Source organism: Cebidichthys violaceus, unplaced genomic scaffold (genome assembly GCF_023349555.1).
Source record: "Cebidichthys violaceus isolate CVI_PGR_0920_01 unplaced genomic scaffold, fCebVio1.0.p SCAF_28, whole genome shotgun sequence".
NCBI lineage: Eukaryota > Metazoa > Chordata > Actinopteri > Perciformes > Stichaeidae > Cebidichthys > Cebidichthys violaceus.
In genome coordinates, this window is record NW_027176461.1 from 1,222,501 (window position 1) to 1,247,255 (window position 24,755).

The 24,755-nt window shown below is 40.4% G+C and overlaps 2 protein-coding genes across 7 annotated transcripts in view; both read left to right on the forward strand.

Moving 5' to 3' along the window:
- stxbp5b (syntaxin binding protein 5b (tomosyn)) overlaps positions 1-9,250 on the forward strand; it is a 26,347-nt gene extending 17,097 nt beyond the window's left edge. The window contains exons 15-29 of one of the 4 annotated variants that reach the window (XM_068721607.1): positions 1-189; positions 453-637; positions 988-1,113; positions 1,355-1,506; positions 2,738-2,800; positions 2,898-2,954; positions 3,063-3,110; positions 4,554-4,604; positions 4,833-4,964; positions 5,765-6,004; positions 6,750-7,107; positions 7,198-7,363; positions 8,156-8,267; positions 8,536-8,756; positions 8,859-9,250. The exon at positions 1-189 is cut by the window's left edge and continues 32 nt beyond it. In XM_068721607.1, coding sequence (XP_068577708.1) covers positions 1-189; positions 453-637; positions 988-1,113; positions 1,355-1,506; positions 2,738-2,800; positions 2,898-2,954; positions 3,063-3,110; positions 4,554-4,604; positions 4,833-4,964; positions 5,765-6,004; positions 6,750-7,107; positions 7,198-7,363; positions 8,156-8,267; positions 8,536-8,756; positions 8,859-8,900 — 2,142 coding nt within the window. In that variant the 3' untranslated portion in view covers positions 8,901-9,250. The remainder of the gene's footprint in view (positions 190-452; positions 638-987; positions 1,114-1,354; positions 1,507-2,737; positions 2,801-2,897; positions 2,955-3,062; positions 3,111-4,553; positions 4,605-4,832; positions 4,965-5,764; positions 6,005-6,749; positions 7,108-7,197; positions 7,364-8,155; positions 8,268-8,535; positions 8,757-8,858) is intronic. The other 3 variants (XM_068721608.1, XM_068721609.1, XM_068721610.1) reach the window with 3 other exon arrangements.
- A 4,067-nt stretch (positions 9,251-13,317) lies between these two features.
- Positions 13,318-24,755, forward strand: part of sash1b (SAM and SH3 domain containing 1b) — a 45,392-nt gene continuing 33,954 nt past the window's right edge. For all 3 annotated transcript variants that reach the window (XM_068721531.1, XM_068721529.1, XM_068721530.1), the window contains exons 1-2: positions 13,318-13,404; positions 13,527-14,428. In XM_068721531.1, coding sequence (XP_068577632.1) covers positions 13,952-14,428 — 477 coding nt within the window. In that variant the 5' untranslated portion in view covers positions 13,318-13,404; positions 13,527-13,951. The remainder of the gene's footprint in view (positions 13,405-13,526; positions 14,429-24,755) is intronic.

The window sequence follows — 24,755 nt, forward strand, 5'->3', positions numbered from 1 at the left end:
GCCAAGGTTTTTGAGAGGGCTCGCGGTAAGGAGGAGAAGGCGAATGCAGAGATAGTCGAGGAGGACCCGTTTGCCATCCAGACCTTGTCCTGGTGCCCTGAGAGCAGGATGCTCTGTGTGGCCGGGGTGTCTGCCCACGTTATCATCTATCGCTTCAGCAAACAAGAAGTCACCACTGAAGTAGTGCAGGTTGGTAAACAGTCAGTCAGAAACATGCAGAATTGTAGTTTTACACAAGTATGAATCATTGTTTAGATCTTGAAACTTCTATCTGTTATAGCTTGATATATTTTCTGGGACAGTTAGACAGTTCAGGGCATGACGGGTTTGGGAAAAGATGCTTCTGGCATAATTTCATATAAGGCCAGAAGAGATGCGTGTATTTTTAAAAGATGACCATTAAACACTTCCAAAAATGAGCCTTTTTGTGACCTATTCTCTCTCGTGTTTAGCTTTTGGAGGTGCGGATGCAGTGTGAGTTTACCGATGGGGACTCCCCTGATCCAGGAGGGGAGCAGACCCCCACCCTGCCCACGCCGGGATCTTCCTCCAGCCCTCAGGAGAGTGAGCCTCCCACTCAGCCCTCCACAGGCAGCAACTCCTCCGACGGACCCAGGGACAATATACCATGCCTGCAGTACGGACAATTAAGTTTTCTTGTTCTGTTTTGCAAATAGGTTGAACTGGGTGAAGCAGGTTGTCACTGAACAGACCAATTTAAGTGAGTGATGTAGTCATCCATTCACTCCCTCCAGCCAACTGCTCAATCCTTCACAACATCAGTACACCAGGGGGAAATAATCTTCTTTTACAAAAATGTTAAAAAAATGAGGAACATGTTTTGACAGTAAAACGGTGGAAGGGGGAATAACAATAATAAAAAAAAAAAAAATGATGATATTGTCACTGTGGCTTACCCAAAGGGTGATAATTCATTCCAGTGTAAAGTGCAGCCTGCTGTCTCATCCGGCTGTGTGTTTGATGCAGGGTGCGGAGCTCCCCGCTGAAGCAGTCTCCGGGCTACCAGGTGGAGCTGGTGATCCAGCTGGTGTGGGTGAGCGGGGAGCCTCCTCAGCCGATCACCAGCCTGGCTATCAACTCCTCCTACGGCCTGTAAGTCTACGCCGCCAGGACACTTGTTATTTTGACATGAGATCACGTCATTCTATGCCTACTGTTGTAACTGGTTATCCATCTCCTGTTGCTGTATTTGTTCATCCTGTCACACACGGCAGTAACCATCTATATAGTGCAACTGGAAATAGAGATGGCCTGTATCATAGCTAGGAGTCCAGGGCCAAAACGGCATCTGAATCCTAGTTCCACCCTGTCCCTCGCCCCTCCTGTGCTTCAGCGTGGTGTTTGGAAACAGTAACGGTCTGGCTGTGGTCGACTACCTCCAGAAAACTCTGCTCCTCAACATGGGCACATCGGAGCTGTACAGCCCGTCTGACCCCTACCAGAGGCAGCCTCGCTCCCCACGCAAAGTGCGACAGCCCTCTGGAGGTGAGCTGCACTCCCAACATTTCTACGTCTTGTTTTTCTGTTGGTCATAAGGCAGCCCTGACTAACACGATTAACCCTGGAATACATGCTTTGTATATTTGTTACTCGCCCTGTATGTCTTTTGCTAAAGCAGTCTTAACATTTAGCTGAACGGCTCTTGCTCAGGCTGTTAGAGGTGGGTTAGTGAGGCGGGGCTGTCTCTTGGCAGCAGCCTCGACTTAGCACCATGAGCACCGCCCCCTGCAGTAGCTCCTGTCCCTCAACAGGGGGCATCACTGACAGATTCTCCATCTGTTCAGTTGGACAGACCAAAGATGGTGAATGCTGCATCAGTGCTGCAGTAGCGTGTTATATGATGAAACGATACGTAGTTCATGTTTATTTGCTTGTTTCTGTCTTGACCTTTACTGTGTTTTTGTCATTCACTGTTTGAATTCATTCTTTTCAGTCTCAGAGGCCTGGTGATAGATTCAACACTCTTATATTTGGGTTTTCTGCCATGAAAAACACATTTGAATGTATGCAGACTGCAAGAATATTATCTGATATTAATATTTTTACAGTTTCATTTAAAGTAGAAATCAAGCAGCAAGCCCCTGAGACTCTTTTCTTTTCTTTAACACGTACGATGTCCTGTCATTTTTCTGTTTCACTGTTTTTACTGTTGGTCTCTCTCTGTGATTTGGTAAAGACATTCCAACTGGCACGACTTGCATGTCCAGACTTTCTAACTTGTATTCTGAGTCTGTGAAAAAACTACGTTCCTCCCACTTCAGTAAGTCATGTTGTGTCTGAATTCCCCCCCCCCTACAGTATTATTTCTCTCCTCCAAGCCTCCCCTGTTTCTCATAAAGATACACTCCCTGACTTTGATTGAGCACCCCCAAAGCTAACTTTTCGAAAACATCAGCAGTGAGCCGGGAGGACATTTTTAGACTTGAGGGCACTTAAACAAAATCTGGTAGTGTATCTCTTTAAACCATGCCACGTATTTTACCAGACAAACAGCAGTTACACCCTGAATCAACAGATTTGTGCTAGGCTTGTGAAGTGAACTCAAGTGTGTCTTACACTGTATGGGTAGATGTCCCTGCCTTTGTTCAAATATGACCCTGTATTGTTTTCAGTCTGTGGACTGTAGGAATTGGCATAGCTTTAGTAAGCCTTTCTGAGAGTAGCCCAAGAGGACTCATTCTGCAATGTTTAATTAAAACCTTTGTGGCTCCCACAGCAACCTGTGATTCAAACGACGGGTCCAACACCTCAGAGGACCGCTGCAAATCACCTACTTCAGGTAAGCCTCCCTGAAGCCCGAGTGCTTCATGCAAAAAAAGAGATCCTTTTATTATTATGAAGTACATCTTTTTTAAAGGCTGACCTTTGTTGTGTAGGATCTACCTCACCTTGCAATTCTGATGATGAACGAAAACAGAAGTTCATAGAGAAGGGTACTGTATTGTTAAACGCCGCATATCCCCTTAAATGTAAGGTTTTAAAAGAAAAAAAAAAAAAATGGCTGCAGATATCTGATTTGTCTTTTTGAACCTTATTTCCAGTGAAGTTCAAAAGCAGACGCTTTTCCAAGACGGTTGCCAATGACTTTGGTACTGTATCATTCAGATGTATTCTTTCTGATTGCTCACTCTTTCTCTCTGAATGACAGCGTTCTAACCTCACTGTGCCTCAAACCTGCGTCAATCTGTGCATCTTGTGCCAATGACAGACAGAAGTGAATTCAATAATGTATTTAACTAATCATACGGTTTGGTGATTTCCGAGTTGATTTCCGAAATGAATCAGGATTCTTTATTAAATGCATGACAGGACATCTTTTGAATTTCAAGCCTCAGATTTTCTATGCAGACTTTTGACCAAATGCTACAGTCTTTTGCTACTCTGGCTTGTAAATATTATGCCCAATTGGCAAATGTTGCTTTTTCACTAAACTCAAAAGCATAGAAAATCTGCTTCATGCTTTATTCTTTACATTACTAATGTCTAACCTTGTCACTTAGATGTTAAAGTGAATTATGTCCCCTGTTTGTAGACATTTGCTGTGTGTGTTTCTGATTCCAGGGCCTCAGTGCAATGCTCCTCCTACTGTCTTTGCATAACTATGTTCACTGAATTGCAATTACCTTACTTCTTGACTGCCTCTTGCTTTGTTTGATATTGCAGGCCCTCTGGTTGTCTGTGATGCCTCTCAGCCTCATTTGTATTCTCAGAGTTTCTCTAAGTGTGGTTATAGACTGCAACGGACAACTTTTATACTTTATACTGGTAGCAAGCAACAAAGTTAAAAGTATGACCTCAAGTCAATTGAAAAGAGAATATTTCTCTGAAAGAAAGAGTTGTCCCATGTATGGCATAATGTACTGTATGTGAAGGCCTCGTACGGTCAACAGAAGTAATTGCGATAAACAATATTTTTGTCATTTTAAAACCATTTTATGCCACTGATAATATGATAGCATGATAATGAAAGTACACCCTTTCAAAGAGCATTGACCATTCTGACATTGGAATTGAAATTTGAAGAAAAAACAATTAAAATATTGGAGATAAATAAAATATAACCACACAACCAAATCAATAAATGAAATGAATTCAAGGGCTTTCTTATCAAGAAATTCCTATAACAGCAGGTAAAACCCTGCTGTTTACTCTGACATTGTTTGCTAAAATGTTAGTGACATTGTTATGTAAACAAACGCACTACATCGAGGTCAGAAAAATGATCGAGATCATATCCATATATGGTACGATAAGTTGATAACGTAGTTGTCGTGCCAGGACTATGTATGTATGCACTTTATGTACAACAGTTGTCCGTCAGTGTATCTCCACTCTTATGACTCAACATCCTCATTTTTGATTGCGCACTGATTTGCACAATAGAAACAATGTCACAGATTGCTGAAATGATGGTAACGGAATCTTTGATTGTAATTTATTTCAAATACCTTTTTGATTTTTCACAAAAAAACATTTCCATTTTTAGCCTTCCATCTTTCCTCATACAATATGAGTATTTGTTTCTGTTACAGCCAAGATGTCACGGAAAATTAGCTTGTCTAGCGAGCAAAAGACTGACCTGGGTAAGCCAAAACATCAGAATTTTAGCTTCCAAGAACTTTTACATTTCTCTACAGGTGTTCTTTTGTCACTTGAATCTTCTTTCTTTGCATTAAGTTCACAGCTGTAAAATACTTGTTGAGTACTTTAAATTGTCTAATAGCATTTTGGTCTGAATGTGAGACTCCTTTTGTCTTCGGATGTTATACTGTAAGTTGAGACGAACACTCTGTCTCTGTTTGCACTGTAAGCAAAGGAGAGGTCCAAACAATGGCGCTCTGTCACGTTTAAGAAGCGCATTTGTTGTGTGACCGAAGGCAAGGCGGCAGCCAGGATGACCCAGAAGGGGGCCTTCTGTAGAACTGAATCAGCCCCCGACTTCTGTGAGTGGACCAGCCATGGTCTGACTTGGGCTGAAGTGGGATAACTGGTACTAACCCCCACCACTGCTGGGACTTTTGCTCCGAAATTGGTTAACATGACTCTAATCTCTCTCACAATGATTGTTTCGTTCTTCCTGAGGAAGCTCCGCTGACTTGTCTGCGCTCAGTGTTAAAAAAATAAATAAAAATCTTGATTTTTCTCGTTTTCAGTTTTTCCTTGTGAAGAACACACATGACGGGCGGTGTGTTTAGCTTTCCCCTCTGTGTCACGGATCTTTTTGTGTTTCTGTTGGGATCCCTCATTAGCTTTTTAACGAGGGTAAAAGCTCGTGTTTCAGCTGCCGTCAGCACAGTAATGAGGCATGAATAATTCTTGCTCCTTAAATACCAGTTCTTCCTTGGGAGTCCCTGTAGTACTACATGCATATCTTGCGCATTTTTTTTCACATTGAGAATGTTGTTGTTGTTGTCAATTTAATTGCAAAAAAAAGTACATTGTGGGAAGCGTTTAAAGAAAATGTATCCTTGGATGTAAACTGTGCAAGAGCATCTCAATGTCAAAAATCTTTTCGGTGATGACTAGTCTGTACTGGTTTACTTCTATAAAGACGTGAATATGATTGATGATGTGCTTCACTAAACATATAATAGCAGAGTCTAACTAACATTTTAACTGAGTATTAACCCAATGGATTTTATGCCATAACATCGCTACGTCTTGTTTAAACTTTTTTACCTCTTTCCTTTCACACAAATCATTTCCTAATTCCCTGTTTTTTGTGCTCACTCCTGCTGTCCAGATTCCAAGGATAACTCATTCACCCGCTCGCGTAGTTCAAGTGTAACCAGCATAGACAGAGAATCGCGAGAGGCCATCTCCTCCTTTCACTTCTGTGAGAGTTACCCCAGGAAGATGGACAGCGTGGTCGGCCCCTGTCTGCTGGTGGGAACCACCCAGGGCACTGTGATGATGGTGGCCCTCAGCCTGCCGCCCGGCGGGGACCAGAGGCTGCAGCAACCAGTTGGCATTGCCTCTTGCGGTAAGAAGTTGAGCTGTTCTTGAAGTAATTCACCACCAATTAGGGATCTGCATGTGAGTGGGGAAACAGAAAATGTAATTACCTCAACAATTACCTCTATTGACAAGCAGTTGGAACTGAAACATCAGTACTAGGACTTATATCTCTACTGCAGAGTCGTCACTCCAAGCCACTTAAAATCACACTTTGCTGACACGCTGATTACGTGCAGCAGGTATTCAACATGTTGGATGAAGATATAATACAGTATGAAGTAAAGTAGTATTCATATTTTTAGCTCAGAATGACCCTTTCTGGCCTTTGTTGTTGGAATGTCTTGATGGTCTCTTGCACTGTTATAAGTTAAGATTCAGGAAGGAAGTGGTGGAGACAGAGGGACATTGGAGTCCCTTAAAAAAACTCTGTGTAAGGAATTTCTTTCCACAGTGTGTGAGCCGAAAGATTAGATCAGATTCAATCAAAAGATTCAGTTCCACAAATTGTTTTTGAAGTTAGTATCAACAGTATCACATTTCAACTAAAACCTTAAAGTTTGGGCTTCAAATGCATTGTATGCTCATCATGTACTGTACCCTTTTATAATAAATGTTCTAAATAATGAAATCCAACTTCCCTCGGTTCTCCTGGTTAACCTTGTATTGAGGATTGCAGCACTGAGTTAATATTTGCTCGATATTTAGTGGTAATCCGAATGCAGTCTCTGATGCAAATGAAAACAATACCTTTTGTAATACTCGTTCTTCAGGCAGTATGGTCGAACTCAAAGGAGGCATTTTGACTATGGCCCTGTTGGACGCCACTGGAGCTCTGCTGCCCCCTTCCTACGAGCCGTGGTATGACCCAAACGCCTCAGAGGAGGAGAAGGAGAAGAGCCGGAGGCGCAGGCCGGCCTCCCCTCCCTCGTCTCAAGAGGGTCAGGATTCCCAGTTCGCTGTGCTGTGTTCGGAGAAACAGGCCAAGGTGGTGGCCATGCCCTCCCAAACCCGCATCTACAAACACAACATCACAGAGACCTCCTTCGTGCTGAGGGCCGATGTCGTGCAGATGGCCGGAGCTAACTGCATCGCCTGTTTCTGTGCTAACGGGCATATCATGACTCTGAGGTATGACTTCTGGTAGCTTCAGTGCATTTGGGTAGCAGAACTCTTAAAGTTACAATGGGGTCTGAAATAATGTCTGTTCTTCTGTCACAGTTTACCCAGTCTACGGCCTCTCCTGGACGTGAACTACCTGCCACTGACAGATATGCGGATAGCCAGAACGTTCTGCTTCTCCAACCTGGGTCAGGCCCTGTACCTCACCTCCCCCACTGAGATCCAGAGGATCACCTACAGCCAGGAGACCTGCGACAATCGGCAGGTCAGATAATTGAGTCACACTGTGAAAAGTTTGGATTCATCTTTCATTATTAGATCCAATAATTCTAAGTGTGGAGAAAAGGCTTTCCATTTCTGCTTTGAGGAAACAAACTTACAGTGTGTGAGTACGAAGAACTTTGTGGAGGGCGTAATGTTTAATTTTAGGATTATTCATCAGTCCTCTAATGAATCTTTGGGCTTCCCAACACAACACCAATTATCTCTTCACCAAGTGTCCTCGGAGGACAATTCTGGGATCTGTTGTTCAGATTTAACATCAAACGAATTACGGAGGAAACAGGGGCATTCAAGAATGAATATTGCTATTTAATGCACTTATTAAAGGATAACTTTATTTTTTAACCTGAACCTGTTTTTGTGACTAATGGGAATTTTTATGATGTACGTCCAATAAAAGTGCTTGTTTGTGCCACTGACAGGCTCAGATTGTTATGGACAGGACCGTACAGAAAAATATATTGTTTTTCTTTATCATTATCCACTTGATCTAGTCTGAGAAGGAAAAATTGTTTAATACTGGATCAATTAAAAAAACAACTTGTCGTCCCTATTAATCACTTGGGAAAATAGGGTCCCCCTTAAAGCCAATGAGGGCACAAGTATTACAATGGTAGTTTAAAAAAATAAATGGTTCTTTTCATGTGAAATTACATAATTTCATGCCCACTATTAGCACCTGATATGGTATGGTATATACTTTATAGGTCAGTCTGTATTTCTATAGGGAATATATTGATTGAAATCGACGTGTGGATGTTTATGTCTTCCTCAGGAGATGCTCAGTGAGTTATTTACCCCCGTGGAGACACCAGAGGCTCCTAACAGAGGTTTCTTCAAAGGCCTGTTTGGGGGAGGAGCTCAGTCTCTGGACAGGGAGGACCTCTGTGAGTAAAGAATGGCCTAGTGTCAAATCAGGATTTCTTTATATATATATATATATATATATATATATATATATATATATATATATATATATATATATATATATATATATATATATATATATATATATATATATATATATATATATTCTGTAAGATTCTGTTTATTTCTGTTGTCACTGGTTAACCAAAGACACCATTTTGTGTCATTTGATCATGGATGTCGGAATTTGTTAACACTTGAATGGATGTCTCTTTTTGTCTTTGCTAGTTGGGGAAACAGGTGCTGGTAAGGCCTCCCGTAGCCTGGCCCAGCACATCCCTGGCCCGGGGGGCATGGAGGGCATGAAGGGTGCAGCGTCTGGGGTTGTGGGAGATCTGGCCCGCGCACGGATAGCTCTGGACGAGAGAGGCCAGAAACTGGGGGAGCTGGAGGACAGAACGGCCGCCATGATGTCCAGTGCAGATTCATTTTCCAAACATGCTCATGACGTACGCACTTGTCATTTCTTTGGACACTTAAGAGATTGTTTTTTCAGGTTAACTTCCTTTTTATTTTCACTCTCATTTTTGCTCTTTTCTTTCGCCCTCCAGATGATGCTGAAGTACAAAGATAAGAAGTGGTACCAGCTCTGATGGCAGCGTGTGGGAGCATTAGACTCTGTAATCACGCACACCGGTATCTCTTCTTCTCTTCTCTCTTTCTCTCCACGGGGGGCTCTGCTCAACAGACTCATGCTTTTATTCTCAGCACAATATCATACACTCTGCATTACCTCAGCCACCGGAGGACTGCCGCGGAGGAGACACCGGCCGACCCGACGTAATGAGAATGGAAAGAAATCGAAGAAGAGAAGCTGTTAGGAATCTCTCTTTCCACTTCACTTGAGAGCGATGATGTTCATGTAACATCTTTTCGCAGAACAGGAGAGAGGTGACCTTCCATATCCATCAGTCATGCACTCAGTCATGCACTATATAGTATATAGTGCTATATATATATATATCTATATATAGATATATATCTATATATATATATATCTATATATATATCTATATATATATCTATATATATATCTATATATATATATATATATATATATATATATATATATATATATAGTGCATGACACACATACACCCTGCTGTTTTGTTCTGAAAGAGGAAAAACAATTCTGCAAAACATGTACTTTGGTGGCCTGATTGCAATTGTTCTTTTCTGCTTTATCTGCCCTTTATTATGATGTCTGTCAAACACAGTGGACTTAAATGAGGAGAAAAGTCTGATGACCCCCTGTCCTTCATGTCTAATGAAATCAATGAAGATGTCCGTGTCTATAGGAATGATTGGATCAATGAAGGATTCTTGTCTGTTTGTTTTTTCCCTGGTTTAAATTATTTTTAGAGTTTTGTCCTTTTGCCAGTCTGTCCAGAAAGGGCCTTTCTAGCACTTAGAACTGTAAAAACTAGACAGGGAGATGATAAATCTATTGCCTCTCACCGAATAAGGGCTGGTAGTACACTAGTTCTTCACCGACAATTCCTTTTTACAGCATTCTCCAACCGAGTTGTTTTACGTGAGAAAGACAAATGTCTTGTTTTCTGAAAATCCCTTTGGTTTTAAATTAGTTTATTTATTGGAACAGTATAATATATAAGATGTAAAAGAATTTGTATGTTGGGCATTGAATTTTTTTGTTTGTTTTTTCCTTTGGTAAATTAAATGCGCAAAAAATTGCTGAAAATGTTTACTCCTGATGAAGAGTTTACACTGATCTATCAGAGTTGATACACTGGAAAACCCCTGAAGGTCTTCTATTCTTCTCTTTCAAGGGGCTGTAGCGGAGTCATGTCTAAGAAGAAAGATGTGTTGAAGGGCAATACAAAGATTGTCCTTATCATGATAAGCATAAATGTATATTTTGGTTACAATTCTTTCCTTTTTTGTGATAAAGACTATCTATACACGAATATTCACATTTCTTTTTGGCATTCTGTCGCAGCTGATTTTAGTCTTGTTTCTCGATGTGTAGGAAAAAAAGCATGCGTCTCTTACAGCACCATGGAAGTGGTGATGCTGTCTTGGTATTCATAGCACCAGAGTGTCACACGCGGTTCCACTGGTCTTCTCTCTCTGAACCATTCACTTCAAAACGGTTTCTCTTCTGCCTTTGCCTCATGATGCATATAATATAACCTTGTGTGTGTGTGTGTGTGTGTGTGTGTGTGTGTGTGTGTGTGTGTGTGTGTGTGTGTGTGTGTGTGTGTGTGTGTGTGTGTGTGTGTGTGTGTGTGTGTGTGTGTGTGTGTGAGTGAGTGAGTGAGAGAACATGCATATATTCAGGAATATGTGTATGGGCGCCAATATTTATAATACTACATAGATACAGTGTATTACAATAGGTCTTTTGAGGTTTTTGCTTTTGCTTGACAGTGTTTTTCAATGTGGTTAACTAGAATTCTATTGTACTTAGATTTCTTTTTCATGAGGTGCCGGGATATGCTGCTATTTGTGTCAATGTAGGAGCATTATCTGTTGGTCTTTTGTTTTGAAAAACGGAGACAATACTTTGTCCGTCCAGATTGCTGCCAAATGTTGTAAATAACGGGACAGCTGGACACAAATCTGACAGTGCGGGTTCAGGCAACGTGACATACTGTACGCTTGCGGCCATGTTCTTTTCCGACACCAAAGAGTTGCTTAATTTCACAGAGTTGTCTTGATTTTTCCCAAATGGTGAGAGTCAGTCTGGATACTATGGGCGACGCTCTTAAGTCAAGAAGTCTACTGGGTGTAGGGTAGGGCAGATTGGCTTTCGTTTTTTTTCTTACGGGCATGACACACTCATTACCCAAACTGCTGTACATGTGTTCAGAAGACGGGCAAAGTGAATTTGAAAAGTTTTATTCCAAAATGAGATCATCTGACTAACTCTGACTCATGGGAAATGGTTGCAGACATGACGTGAGACATTTTCATCCATTTTGTATTAAATATTGTATACTCAGGAGGTGTTGAGTTATCAATTACAACAAAAATGTTTCATCCAAGATGGATGAATACGTTTTGGAATAAAACCCTTCACTTTTCTGGCTGATTTTGATCTGCTCAACTGTGTACTGCTTAGATAAACTCATCTGAAAGAGCAGTTGTGTGGGTTTTGCACTATTTTTTTGTACTTAAAATAATTAAGTTAGTTTTGTTTTTAATGTGTTTATTTTTCTCTGTCCCATTTTGTTATTTTTGAAAGGACCAAAACATGACAGTATCTATCCTTATCTATGTCATTTACCAATTATGCTGATTGCTTCACTCTCAGATTTGTTTTCAATGTCAGGTTAATGATACTATGATATATTTATATATTTGAAAACAAATATATATATACTTTTAATTTCTATTATCTATTAAAAATGAATACCTTTAATGTAAATTTCTTTGGATAGAATAACTTGCATTGATGTCCAAACAATGGTTGTGCATAATTATCCATCATCCATACATGACAGTAAACATTTTCGGGTTCTGTAGTGAACATGCTCATCTCAGATTCAGACTGTGCTCCTGCAGGAGGGTCACCTCCTCTTGGTGGGCCGCTGAGTCTTTCTACAAAGTGTGGCCTCGACTTTAAAGTGCTTCAGTTTGCAACATATATGGTCTAAATGGTCTCTTATTGCACATTGAAGGATGCATGATATTAAGTGTTTACAAACTTGAAACAACCATGTATTATCCCTCTTGGAGATTGTCTGTCTGTTCTGGCATTTGTATTTACCACCATGTTGAACAAAACTGAAGTTCTCATCACATGTCTGAAGGTGTCCCATTTTCATTTGATCATGCCAATTGTGTAAGTGTGAGAGATTATATTTATTTTATTGGTGCATCTGTTTATGTTATTGTTTGCTTCATGAAAACTCTTGCTTTCCCTGCACTGTAGAAATTGGAGCTCGGCTCACAGCAGCGTGCAGGAGAGCTCAAGGGTTTCTCAGTTGCCATACTTCCATCCATCTGTCTGTCTTCTGGGATGAATATCTGTGGAGTTGCAGTATTTTCTCATAGTAGACAATTTTTGTACAGTTTTATTAAAATAAATTTCACATGGATGTCTGACTTAATCTGCTGCCACAAACAATTTAGACTGTAGATACAGTATATATAGATATTATTGTGCAATGGAAAATAAATGTAAAACCAATCATAACATGTTTTGTCTTTCTGTTGTGCTGTTTCTTCACTGAATTCATTTAAAAAACAAATCCTTTACTTATTCTTATATGGAAATTATTTGTCCCTCCATAGGTCAGTTGTGCTTCTTGGATTTATACCACACATTTTTCATTTTTCACATTCCAACATTCAGATTATTTATTTTCAGACAAAACTCAAATTGTGGAAGATTTAAAAAAAATACTATTCATGTGTCTTCATCCTGTATTGAATCTTGTAATGTTATGCTATTTTGTTATAGTGTTTTCTTTTTACTAGTTTTTCATTAAAGGTGCACCTATACATTATTAGATCATAAGCTTTAAAAAAAAAGAAGCTAAATTGGTGTCAGTCCATTGTTAATTTATTAACAATTGTTAATTTTTATATATACTACTGTATTTCAGAGTTATGTTTTGCAACTACTGGTAAGAATGGTTAAAAGCCACACAACTTAATCTTAAATTATAGTACAGATCCAACCATTATTTTTATTTCAAGCTGAATTTGGAGGTAAAATGTTTTACTATTTGATTTAAACATATCGCTAAAACAAATATCATGACCTCTTGGGTTTGAGTATCTCACGCAATTTATTCACCCTTGAGTTGCTGGATACTGTTTAAAAAAAAAACTCCCCCAAATTTTAATGTATTTTTTATGTGGTTTAATTATTGATTTTATGTATCTTTTAATTTTGATTTCGATTTTACTCACGAGTCCTACATTTCCCAGAAGCCCCTGCAGGTGGCGGTGATGCTCCTTGAGCTCCCGTCGTGCAGCGGGGTAAAAACTACAGCATGGGGACTGAAGCCGAAGCCGAGCATCTTCACACAGCCTGGACCGGCGGATAGAGCGGAGGGGCAGAGAAGTTGTAAACGGTGCTAGCTACGGGCGCAAAGTATGCCGCAACTAGTGCTCTCTGAACAGGTATAGAGCATTTTGCACGTTTTGTTTTCTTCATAGTAGTTATGTATCGCTCTGGCGTCAGCGTCAACCTTTTTTGCACCGGATGAATGTTTGACGGACCTGTGATTGTCTTTGCCCTGCAGCCGGTGCGATGAACGAGACAAAGAGGATGCATGCAGCCTGAGGAGACGCCGACTGGCTTCACAGAAGTGTGGTCAACTCGATAGTAAGTCTTTTCTCACCGGCTAACTTAACGACACCGTCGACGACAGAAAGTAAGTTAGCGTCAGAGTCAACAAGAGATTCTGAACCTGTCTTCGGCTGTTTTTTGCTCAAGAGAACTTCATCAGGGTTGGACATTGTTAAAGGAGTTTCTAACATGCAGCCTCATTGCTGTCTCCAGTTATGCATGCACAGTGGCCACAACTAATAGATGCGTTTAATTTGGAGGATTGAACCTTTGGATGTTCTGTGGACCAGAGTTGTGGATTGCCTCCATGTGCTGTAGTGGTGTGAATGGAGAGGATGATGTGCACCTAAGGCAGGCCTCCTTGAAACCAGTTTTAAGATGAGCCTGGGTCCAAACCTTGTCCACGAGTGGCTGTCCAAGCTCCACCTGGCCCAGTACGTGGAGTCCTTCATTGACAATGGCTATGATGATTTGGAAGTTTGTAAACAGATTGGGGAGCCAGACCTCGACGCAATAGGTGTCCAAATTCAGTACCACAGACACCGGCTGCTCACAGCAGTGCACAAGCTAAAATATGAGGACGAAAGGAAAGCGCCTGGCTACTATTTTACCTTAGAGCCCCTGGATGCCTCCACTTGCAACCACTCTCTACACTCCAACAGAGAAGATGACTTCAGGACTTTGAGGTCACAGACCGCAGGAATACACGAGGCCTCCTGTCCTGGGAACCATAACCCAAGATTCACAGATTGTAATGATTTTGTGACTTATCCCAAACTGAAGCTCAAGGTGCTGTTAAGGGATAAGCTTGCAAAAGATGGAATCAACCTGGGAGAAGCACCTTACACCCATAAGGTAAGCAATTTACCTCCTTTTATATTCAAATATGTTTGAATCAATATGATGATCTTAAATGCTGGCTCTTCACGCGCTGTCTCATGGAATTAATACAGTTACTCTGTTGTGTTTGTGATGAAGTGTGTGACAAATTTCTTTGATGGTGCTGACGTCCAAGGATTCTTTCGTATTGCTTCAAGGACGCTTTGGTTTCTATGGCAAAGATCTACTGAGAGTCAGTGTGGTGTTGTTGAATTTCACTTTCTCTTAATGAAGCAAGACATTGTCACACTGGGGCCCAAGTGCGTTCGATCACGATTCACCAACTCGTTCATGTAAAGATGTAAGGACCCCTAATCAATTTTGGGTTTTAATTGGCACGTTTTTTGACATTCACTGCATTCCAACGGTTGTATCGAAGTGTTGGGCCTACGTATAATTCCCAGAATGCCATTGAACTTGCAGAGAATGGACATGAACTTGTTGCATTCAACTGTGGGTCCAGACCTCTGCTTAAAGACAGCATGTCGCCGCCATCATCCTGTACTATAGCACTAGTCACACTTCCAAAATATGGTGTTGAATCCATAGAATTTAAGCATATAAAATACAAATATCAAGAGCATCATCATTCTCAGGATTTTTTGGGAGACTTCGGGTTCTGGATGTGTACATGGGAGTGATAGCATCATGAGTAACGGAGAGATAATTATAAATTACCTTTGATGCCGTGAGGCTGCTTTGCATTCTGGTCTTTTGAGGCCACTTTCCTTTGAGTAATTAGTACAGTAGCTCTGCCTTTCTACTCATGGATTACTCGATTACTCCTAGTACTGTTTGATTGTTAAACGATGCTAAAGTGAGGCAAGAAAGAAGCCGTTGCTCTTGCATCAGAACCAGAGGCTGCGGCGGTGGACCGGGTTGTCCGTTAGTTGTTAGTGTAGCAACACACTGAACATCCATTGCTCCTGACAGTGAGACCTATGTGTTGCGTGGTATCTCGTCGGATTAGTGTGTTCGTGAGAGTGAGTGGTTGTAACATGGTCGTGCAAAACATAAGCCGTATGCTTTACAGTTAACAACATGGACCTCTGTGGGGAGAGGTCAGTAGGACAATGGATCAGTTGGCCTTGATGACAGATGTCACATTTAATGACAGCATGCCATTTTATTTCTGGGCATCTTCTCTGTTCTGCCAACTGTCTGTGTGCACTGGCTGTTGGTTAATGTAATTGCAGGGGATATTTATCCTTCTTCTGCCTCGAGCAAATCCACTCAGTCCATGAAACACTCAGCGAATCGTCTGAGACCCGCCAGATGAAAAGCCGAGTGGCACATTTGGCTTTTTTTTTCAACAATCTGTCACCATCAGAGGAAGGCGTGATTGATGGATTCTGGATTTGACAGTACTGGACCAGACGGTACAAGGCACACTGAATTGTCTGTCAGCATAACGCCCTGCTTAGCATCAGTGTTGGACACTTCCCTAGAATATCTTTACACTTTCAGATCTGAGGCACACCGTTTTTATTCTTAGCAATGGTGCTTAGCCAAGCGAGGAATTCTTTTAATGCACATTTCTCCTCATCTTGGTTTTGTCTTCCCTCAGCAGATAGAAACTTTAAAATGCTGCACATCAACAATGAATGAATGTGGTCTGAGGTGCAGCTTTCCAGTTAGTTTGAGCAGATCTTTCTCTCATAACAAATCACAGAGGATATTGAATCTGCTTTACTGGAGTGCCTTTACATATACCTTCCTGTTGTTCAGTCTTTTGTACCCATTTGGAACCTCACGCAGTGTTTGATGTATTCTCATTTATTCTAATAAGGGTAGTCTAATTGGAAACGTTTATTTAACCTCTCTGTGGTGCCAATAGCTTTAAAATAGTTCCACTGTACCAACAATATTCTGTGCTTCTGGCCAGTTTCACAGCTACTTCATGAAAGATTCAGAGGCTGTAAACTACTAAGTGCAAAGGCACTTTGTGATTCACTTCCAACCTTTATGCGTGTTGCAGCTAATACTGGCACAGTTAGATTCATCTGAAAAAGTTTGTTGAATTTTTTTGACTCATGCTGAGGTTTTAAGTTCATTCACAGGGCAAAACCGATGAAATCTGTTACTTATTGAGATGTTACAGTAGTGATAGCAGCTACCCATATGGATGGAGCCTCTGCAAAGTACAAATCTTTTATGTTTAACTTTGGTTCTCCAGCCCTTTGTGGTTAATATTTGAGTATTATGTCATCCTGCTACATTTCAGCAGGAAATAGGCCAACCTTTTTTGGCTCATTACATTTTGCCCAGTGGATCCTCCTCTGCACAGAGCATGGAGACGTGCATGATTATTCAATTTGTTAACTGTGTGACTATCGGTTTGATTTGGAGCAGCTCATCAGCGTAGGCTTGATTTAAGACACTCAGGTGAAACTGGTTGGCTCTGTGTGATAACAGCATTTTGGAGCAGTTTGGCCTTTCAGGCTCATCAGATTTCGTCCATTAAACAGTTGCAGAATGCAGGTATGTAGGCCAGTGCGGCCCACTTTCTCCCCAGACATAGCGTACAGCAGCTTCAGGCTAAGTCTGGCTCTGCCAGCCATACTTCTTTGCTTAAATTTGTGCAGCGCTGGACTAAATATCAGTACGGTAAGATAAGAATATATCAATGTTGAGATTTGGTTATTGTAATATAATTCACAATTCATTGTATTTTTTACTGTTTTTATTGGCAGAAATACCATAATGTATTCTTATACATTATGGTATAATAATATTATACTTTAATTATTAAATTATTTAATTTATAATAATAAAATATTATTATATAAGCACAGATGTAAGTGGGGCTTGATTTGGAAGTCTCTGTTGTGTTGGCACACATAAATACTGTAGCGCAAACACACAGCTCTCCACAAGTCTGGTTTTCATAGCACACAGAAATAATGGCAAACACTGGCAATGGTCTCTGCCAGAAGAATGAGGAACTTGTAATACTCCACAACACTTTACACTCTACTGTATATTACCCAGTTGCCATTCCGTCACTTTTTTTTTTTTTTTTTTTTAACTTGTGTAGCCTTGTTTGTGTTTAATGTAGACGATATCAGACAACAGTGTGTTGTGTCCACAAGCCCTATTCTGTCTGCAGTTCAGGAATTGCAGTGATTTGGATCTGTAATCCCACAATGCCTCTGCCTCTCAGTGTGGGTTTGGTAGTGCAATCAATGAGCAATGTGCTTTTCTGACTATTCTGCACGCATGAGAAGTTCACACAGGCCCGCAGGACCCATTAGTGACTTTGAGAGAGAAAAAAAGTAATTTGATTAAAAGCTGGTTGAGCTGTAAATGACCTAAACAATGGCACCACAACACGTTTCACTGAAAGTGTTTATTTCCCCAAAATAGACATTAATATGGAAAAGCAAAATTCTACCAAAAACAAAAATTCCCAAGACATTAAGAAGAACCATTAAGTTGGAGCTTGTATGAACACAAATAATGTAATATTATAAAATGCACAGCAGATGCTCATGCTTACAAACCTGATTTATATGTTCAGTACCAAAGGATAAATGCCAAACGTTCACTACAAGACTTCCCGTCTGTAGATATGTGTCCATACCTGACATTAGTAGTTCCAGTTGGTGGGATAGGATGCTTCTAAGCTGCAGCCTTTCTTCTTGATATACTCTCAAATATATACTTGTTTTATAAATATCCTTATGTTAATTTAGAATTCAGTTGTTAACTTCAGCAAGAGCGCATCAACATGATTAACAAGCTTTCTAGACGTGCATCAATAGATTAGCCTTTTCATTTGAAAGCAAAGCATACATGTGATTGTCCATCACACACAGACCCTGTAGGAAAGGATTCCTTTTATAGCCGTCTTAACAATGGGCTTCAAATCCCCCAGAAGGCCTCATTGCAGTGCCGGGCCTGAAAAACGTCCTCAGAATGGAGAACAAATCTTAGTTGTTCAGAAGGTTTCCCCGTGTCCCTCTGCTAGAGGATCGGAGGACAAGCAAAACCAGCAGGCCGCTTTTGACGGGAGAAAAGCCGGTCTGAATAGATCCGGGCGAAATACAAGCTCTGCGGCAGCTGACAGCTGTCTCTGCCTTTTGTCACTAAAACATGGAGACTGAATAGAACTGTTATTGCTGAACAAAGTTGGTTTTAAAACACCAGCAATGCTTTTACTTTAAGGACTTCTGCAACATTATGGATTATTATTGTCAATAAATGACAGAAGTAGTTTTGTTGTTTAATGGTTGATAAAATCAGGTTTTTTTTGTTTCCTTCAGTGCTTCGTGCATATCACTCTTGAAACGAGGCTGGGAAACCGTTTCCTTTGGTGAGCATATAGTTAGCTTTGTTGCCTCACAGCAGCAAGTCCCTGGGTTTGAGGTCAGCTGGGACTTTTCTGTGTGGAGTTGTTTTCCCTACATCAGTCTCTCCATGGGTTCTTCAGTTTCTTCCCACAGTCCAGGGTTAAAACCTTTCGCTCATAAGCATTATCACCAGGTTTTCACTGATCCGATCCACTGATATCGGTGCTGTTAGACCCGATACCCTTCTGGTACTGACCACAGTCACATATTATTTTCTTTTGAACATAATTGTTGAACAAAACCAGGACAAATATCCTGAATGTGTAAGGGGTTGCTCTCGAAAGCACCTTGTAAAAAGTTGTTGCTCACAAAGTGCTTTTGCCAAAATATCAACATGAGGAAAATTAAGTCAGTTGGTGACTGTGTGTGTGTGTGTGTGTGTGTGTGTGTGTGTGTGTGTGTGTGTGTGTGTGTGTGTGTGTGTGTGTGTGTGTGTGTGTGTGTGTGTGTGTGTGTGTGTGTGTGTGTGTGTGTGTGTGTGGCTAAATGTTCAGGTTATCACCTAAATTCTGGGATTCCCATTAAACTCTGATATTATGCGCTGTAGCTTTATGATCTAGAAGGAACACTGGTTTTATACCAACAGCCTAACACACAGTACTGGATTCTAGTCTAAGTGCATAAATCATATATATATTCATATTTGGTAGTGTGTGATCTATCCGTTGGCACTGTCCTCTTTCATATCATGTTGTGTTCTACTGTAGGGCATGCCTACTCATGGACTCTATTCATGTTATGCCAGTATAGATTAAGGCAAACCACTGGACCATTACAGCAATATTGCTGGATTATGGTGCTGAGGGGGGTTAAAAAGTATTGCACAGAGCACTCAAAAGCTCAACATGCCATGAACATGCTTGTCACTTACAGTTTGAGATTCGATTAATTCCTGTCCGGCTTATTACTCATGCAGTGGTCTGTTCCTCTCCTCAAAGACAGTTGTCATTGTACCAGCACATATTGAGCCACTGCGCTTTACACCATTGCCGAGTGATATCAGAGATGTATATGTAGTTCACAAAGGGAATACTTTGCGATGTATAATGTAGGCCACTATGTTAAACAGAGCATAAATCACTGACCTATATTTGTGAATTTAAGATTAGATGTGTCCGGTCTAAGTGGACCGGAGGTTCGAGACAGATGTAGATAGTAGCTCATTGTTCTGTGTTTATTCTATCCAGTTCATTTTCACTTCAAATGGCCCTCTCTCTCTTCTTGTGTTGTCTTTAAGTAGAAATTATTCAGAGGGGCATCTGGAGGGGCTTTGCCCAAAGAAACCAAGAGAAGTGCATCACCCACTTATGTCCAGCAACACACCATTTCCATGCTGAGTTTGGACACAACAATATGTAAGCTCAAGAACAGAGGGTTTTCTTTTTCTGTTTTCTTTGATTGTAATGTATTTAGTGGAAACATTTCCCTCAAGCACCTCTAGCTATTGGAACAGCCTTTACCTCTCTGTTGCTTCAGCTATTGTATTACAATGCTAAGTAGGTCTTTGAAACTATGTGGCGCTCTCTGAATATAAATCACTGGGCGGTAGTGTTTTGTTTTGTGGCAGACGCACGCTGGAGGCAGTTGAATTGAGTGAGGGAGTTTGAATCTGTATTAGAGAAAGCAAGGACACCAGCTCTGGATGCTTTAGACTGCTGCTGGTATTTGAGAATAACGCATTTTGGGACACATGACAGTTTTTAGGTGTGGTCAGATTGATTTGTTTTGTCAGAAACTACAAAGTTTCCCAGAGACTCCCGAATATGTCTTCAGCTCTTATATTGACATTTGATGCACTCATAAACACAACTAGACTACTTAAGTCTGTAATAAAGGAGCTGTGGTCAACATTCTGAACGTTATCTAGCAAACTATTTGCTCTGTAAAGATATATTAAAGTAAAGTCCGTCTTGTAAGTCAGTCCGAGGGTTTTCCTTTGTTGGTGCATTGGTGGACCCACCTATCAGATGTAACATCCTAGGATGCTCTTAAAGCGTTGTCTTTAACCTGGCATGGATTTGTCTCTCTCTCGCTCTCTCTCTCGCTCTCTCTCTCACTCTCACTCTCACTCTCACTCTCACTCTCAGTGTTGTGTCACCACCAGGCTCTTGGAGGTCTTTGAGGCACACTACATTGACCTTGATCCCATTCCATTACGAGGGTCTAACATGCTCCCTGGGCTATTTTTACTGCATGTGCAAGATGGGCCATTTCAGCGGGGTGAGCAAGTATTTTCAGCCAGTCAAGCAGACAAACTTTATTGGTACATTGTAAAGGATTTATGTAATTCTTATCAGTTTAAGACCCAAGGATGTTACAGTAAACAATTTTGTATTTGTACAAATGCTAATTCATTCATATACTGTGTAGTAATTCATCGACATTATTTAAAACTTTTATTGTAAAAAGTTCAAATTAATATGTGACTAATTTCTTTTGGGATTCAGTTTGTTGGTAAATGTATATATTGCTGAGAAGACTTGTATAACATTAACAGCCAACACTGAGTAGAATCATTTCTTCATAGTACAACTATCAGGCTAAATAGACTCTGTTAGCATATGCTTCTACTTACTAAAGGTTTTGTAAAGATTATTAAAACCAACACAGAGGCTTAACTACACTGTCTAGATACCCTCAGGATAACTACAGTAATCCATCATGACTTGAACTGAAACATTAAAACACATATTTATGTGACAGTAAAAGGGATTTTGTTTCATTCCTTCATAGAGATGCAATCTATTAGTCTTTTATTTCTTTTATATAGGTCATGTATGGATTGCAGCTTGTCATTTGTTTACATTAGTGCTTTCACATAGCACGTTTTAATAATGTGACTCACTGTAATTCAATGCATTAAGCATTATGGATAGGATGTGGTGTTGGTCCATTCCGCATGACCAACAATACCACAGGAAGGAGGAGATGGACATTCTTTGCAGGATCATGCAGCTTAAGTTGACTATGTTCTCTGTAACTGGTACATTATTATTATATGTTGGTGTCATTATGTTCATCTCCAGTGCAGTGCTGTCTTTTAATAGTGTGGAGCTATTGGATTTTATACTCGACTACAACGCCATACTGCCCCAGATTGTCCTCAAAGAGAGCATCAGTTTTGAACACGGTATTGATTTTTGCCTAGTAATTACGAGCTGATCCGAGGTGTCTAAAGTCAGAAATATAGCTGCCCTACCAAGTTTTAATAGTCAGAAGAATACCGCTGACAGACTGGGAATGTGATTTATGGATGAACAAATTCCAGGAAGGACACTAATCCACACTTGAAATCTAGTCAGTTTATGGTTCTTTTCCTTCATCTAGAATCTCTTTTTCCATGTTTGCCACACAAAACATTAGAAGTTGCACACAGCACATTCCAAATGCTAAAGAATGAAAAGTTAAATGAAAACTAGACACAGTAGTGTTTGGAAAAAAGCGCCAGCATTTTCTATCACAACCCTACTTTTCGTTCGTTTTGTGCAGCGTCTTTCTTAGAGGCATTCTTAAATCTAAAAGGATGTTTTCACCTTCTGACTTATTTGGGGAAGAGTTAAGCTTTTTAAGCCTGGCCGTTTAAGTGGAGACTACATCAACCAGCGAACTATGAAGGCCAACCCAGTCACCACCAAATAAAGTTCACACTGTACCGACTGATGATGTCAAGCAACAGTAACAAAAGTATAAGATATCAACAGGCTTTGCAGGTCTAGAAAACATTCGGTCCTTCTCATATTTAGTTTGCAGGCACACAACCGGTGCATCTTCTCGCTGAAGCCCTGTGTAGAGTTTAGTAGGTCAGCACACTTTTCACTTCACTACTTTGCTTTGTGCACTTGAATTGTTATTCACTTAATTAAGCATTAAGTTAAGTTTTTACTTATTTAAAAGAAATCTACATTGTTACTGTACTAGAGTACGTGCCTCTGCAAATTTTTACCTGGAGACAAATAAAGTGTATTGAATTGAATGCATTTTCAGTGGACGCATTAAGTTTATTACGAAGCATTGACTTTCTTTATACCCATGCCACTGAACATGTTGTGCGAGTATTTCTGATACGATCAATATGACACTTCCGTGTTTTGACTTTCGTGGCTGAGAGTAAATCTCTGGCTTCCAATCCATCTGTTTGACGTTTTAGCCCATTAGTGATTTGGCCCCGGAGGGCCGTGGGATTAGTCTTGCATGTATGCCACTGTTACATCTTGTGCAATGTGCCATGACATGACATCTATCCATCCAAGTCAGGGCTGATCTTTTTTTGTGCTCTCTGCATGTGCTTTTGTATGCTGGGGTATATAGGTATTCAGTGATGAATGAATAAAATATATAATTATTTTTTTTATAAAAGACCATCGAGAGGAAGAAAAAGACTGAATGTAGTTGGGTGTCCCCTGTTGATGCCTCTGCTCTGTTGATGCCTTTGCTCCACCGCCTTAAGAGCTTAGCGAGACTCAATCAGCGGTTTATGATGCTCACCTCTGCAAACATTTTTTGCAGTTTTGCTGACGTTCTTCAATTTGCCGCTCTTGTTATTGCAAACATATCGGATGAAAGAAAATCCAGTGTTGTATATTACATCTGTGATTTTTTTTTTTTTCTTTCTTTCTTTCTATTTTTTTCCCGTCATAAATGTATTACTGTTGAGCAGTAATGTAGAGGTGGGGGATTGCGTCTTTGCTGGGTCTTCTTGTGTAGTAAATCTTACTGTGCAGAGGACAGTGGGAATATCCCTTATACACAATGTGAGTTTGCGTGTTTGTCAGCTTCCCCACAGAGTCTGCTGCTGCTTCCATTTGCTGGTAGTCTGCAGTACAGGGGTTCGTGGCTTGGTCTAAATCCAGCTGTGTAGTATCTGTTGCATCAGTGCAACCTGGGTTTGCCCATGCAAGTGAGCTTTCATATGGTAAAAATCGGCATTGTGCCTGACCTTTCATGGAGGCTTTGATATAGGAGAAAAGCCAAGGGTCACACTCCTGCAGTGAATACTGTGTCTTGATATTATGACCCACTTTCCACCCACTCCTCTTTCTCTCCACAGCAGCTTAGACCCTCCCCCCTTATAAATTTCATATGACAAGTCAACTGACACTATTGCATAGAGTCAACCACAACAAATGGTAAGCTGAGGAGCATCCCTGGTGATCAATTTGCATAGAATATGTCTTCAATGCCACGTGAAATTAGGAGGACGCAATTTCTAAATCCACCCCCATTATCCTGCATTTTATTTCCAGAAAACATTTAATGTGCTTGATGTCACCCTGTCTGTATACATTATGTATTCACTCCAAGAAAAGCAAGTTAAATGAAGCAGCTACAGTGCCTTTCTGTTTGTTTTGCCTCTGGTTCACATCAACCTCCTTTTTACAGTCTCACTGGATTATTTTAAGTTCATGCGAACAGTTTTTTACTCATGTGAAAGGTATATAGTACATGTTTTGGCTGCTAGATAATTGTCACTGGCAAGTCAATAAAATGAAAAGTTTAACGTGGAAAAAAAGAAGACATCTGCAACTGTAATAAGTGTTCCGAATCTTAAGACAATGGATGGTTTTTGTAGCCATTATTGTATATTGATACATTTTGTACTAAATCCTGATTCTATATGGATTCTGTTGTGAAGATTGTATTTTTTTTTTTCTGAAATGTTGTAAATGTGAGTAGAGCAATGATCACTTTGTACTACACATCTTTTATTCAACCCACTTCTCTGTAAAGGCATATGGTGGAAACCTGAGCCTACAAAATTCCTTCACAACCCAGTAATATTCTGAAAGTAGGAAATGTAAGTGATACCCACTAGACTGATTGCATTAATGCTTATCTAAGTCAGCTCTTACAGAAATCACTGACTAATGAAACAACTGATCCACTTTAGGTTCCAGAATCACACAACCATTAAATAAATCAAACAGACCACCGAGACCAACTCAGTTTTGAGT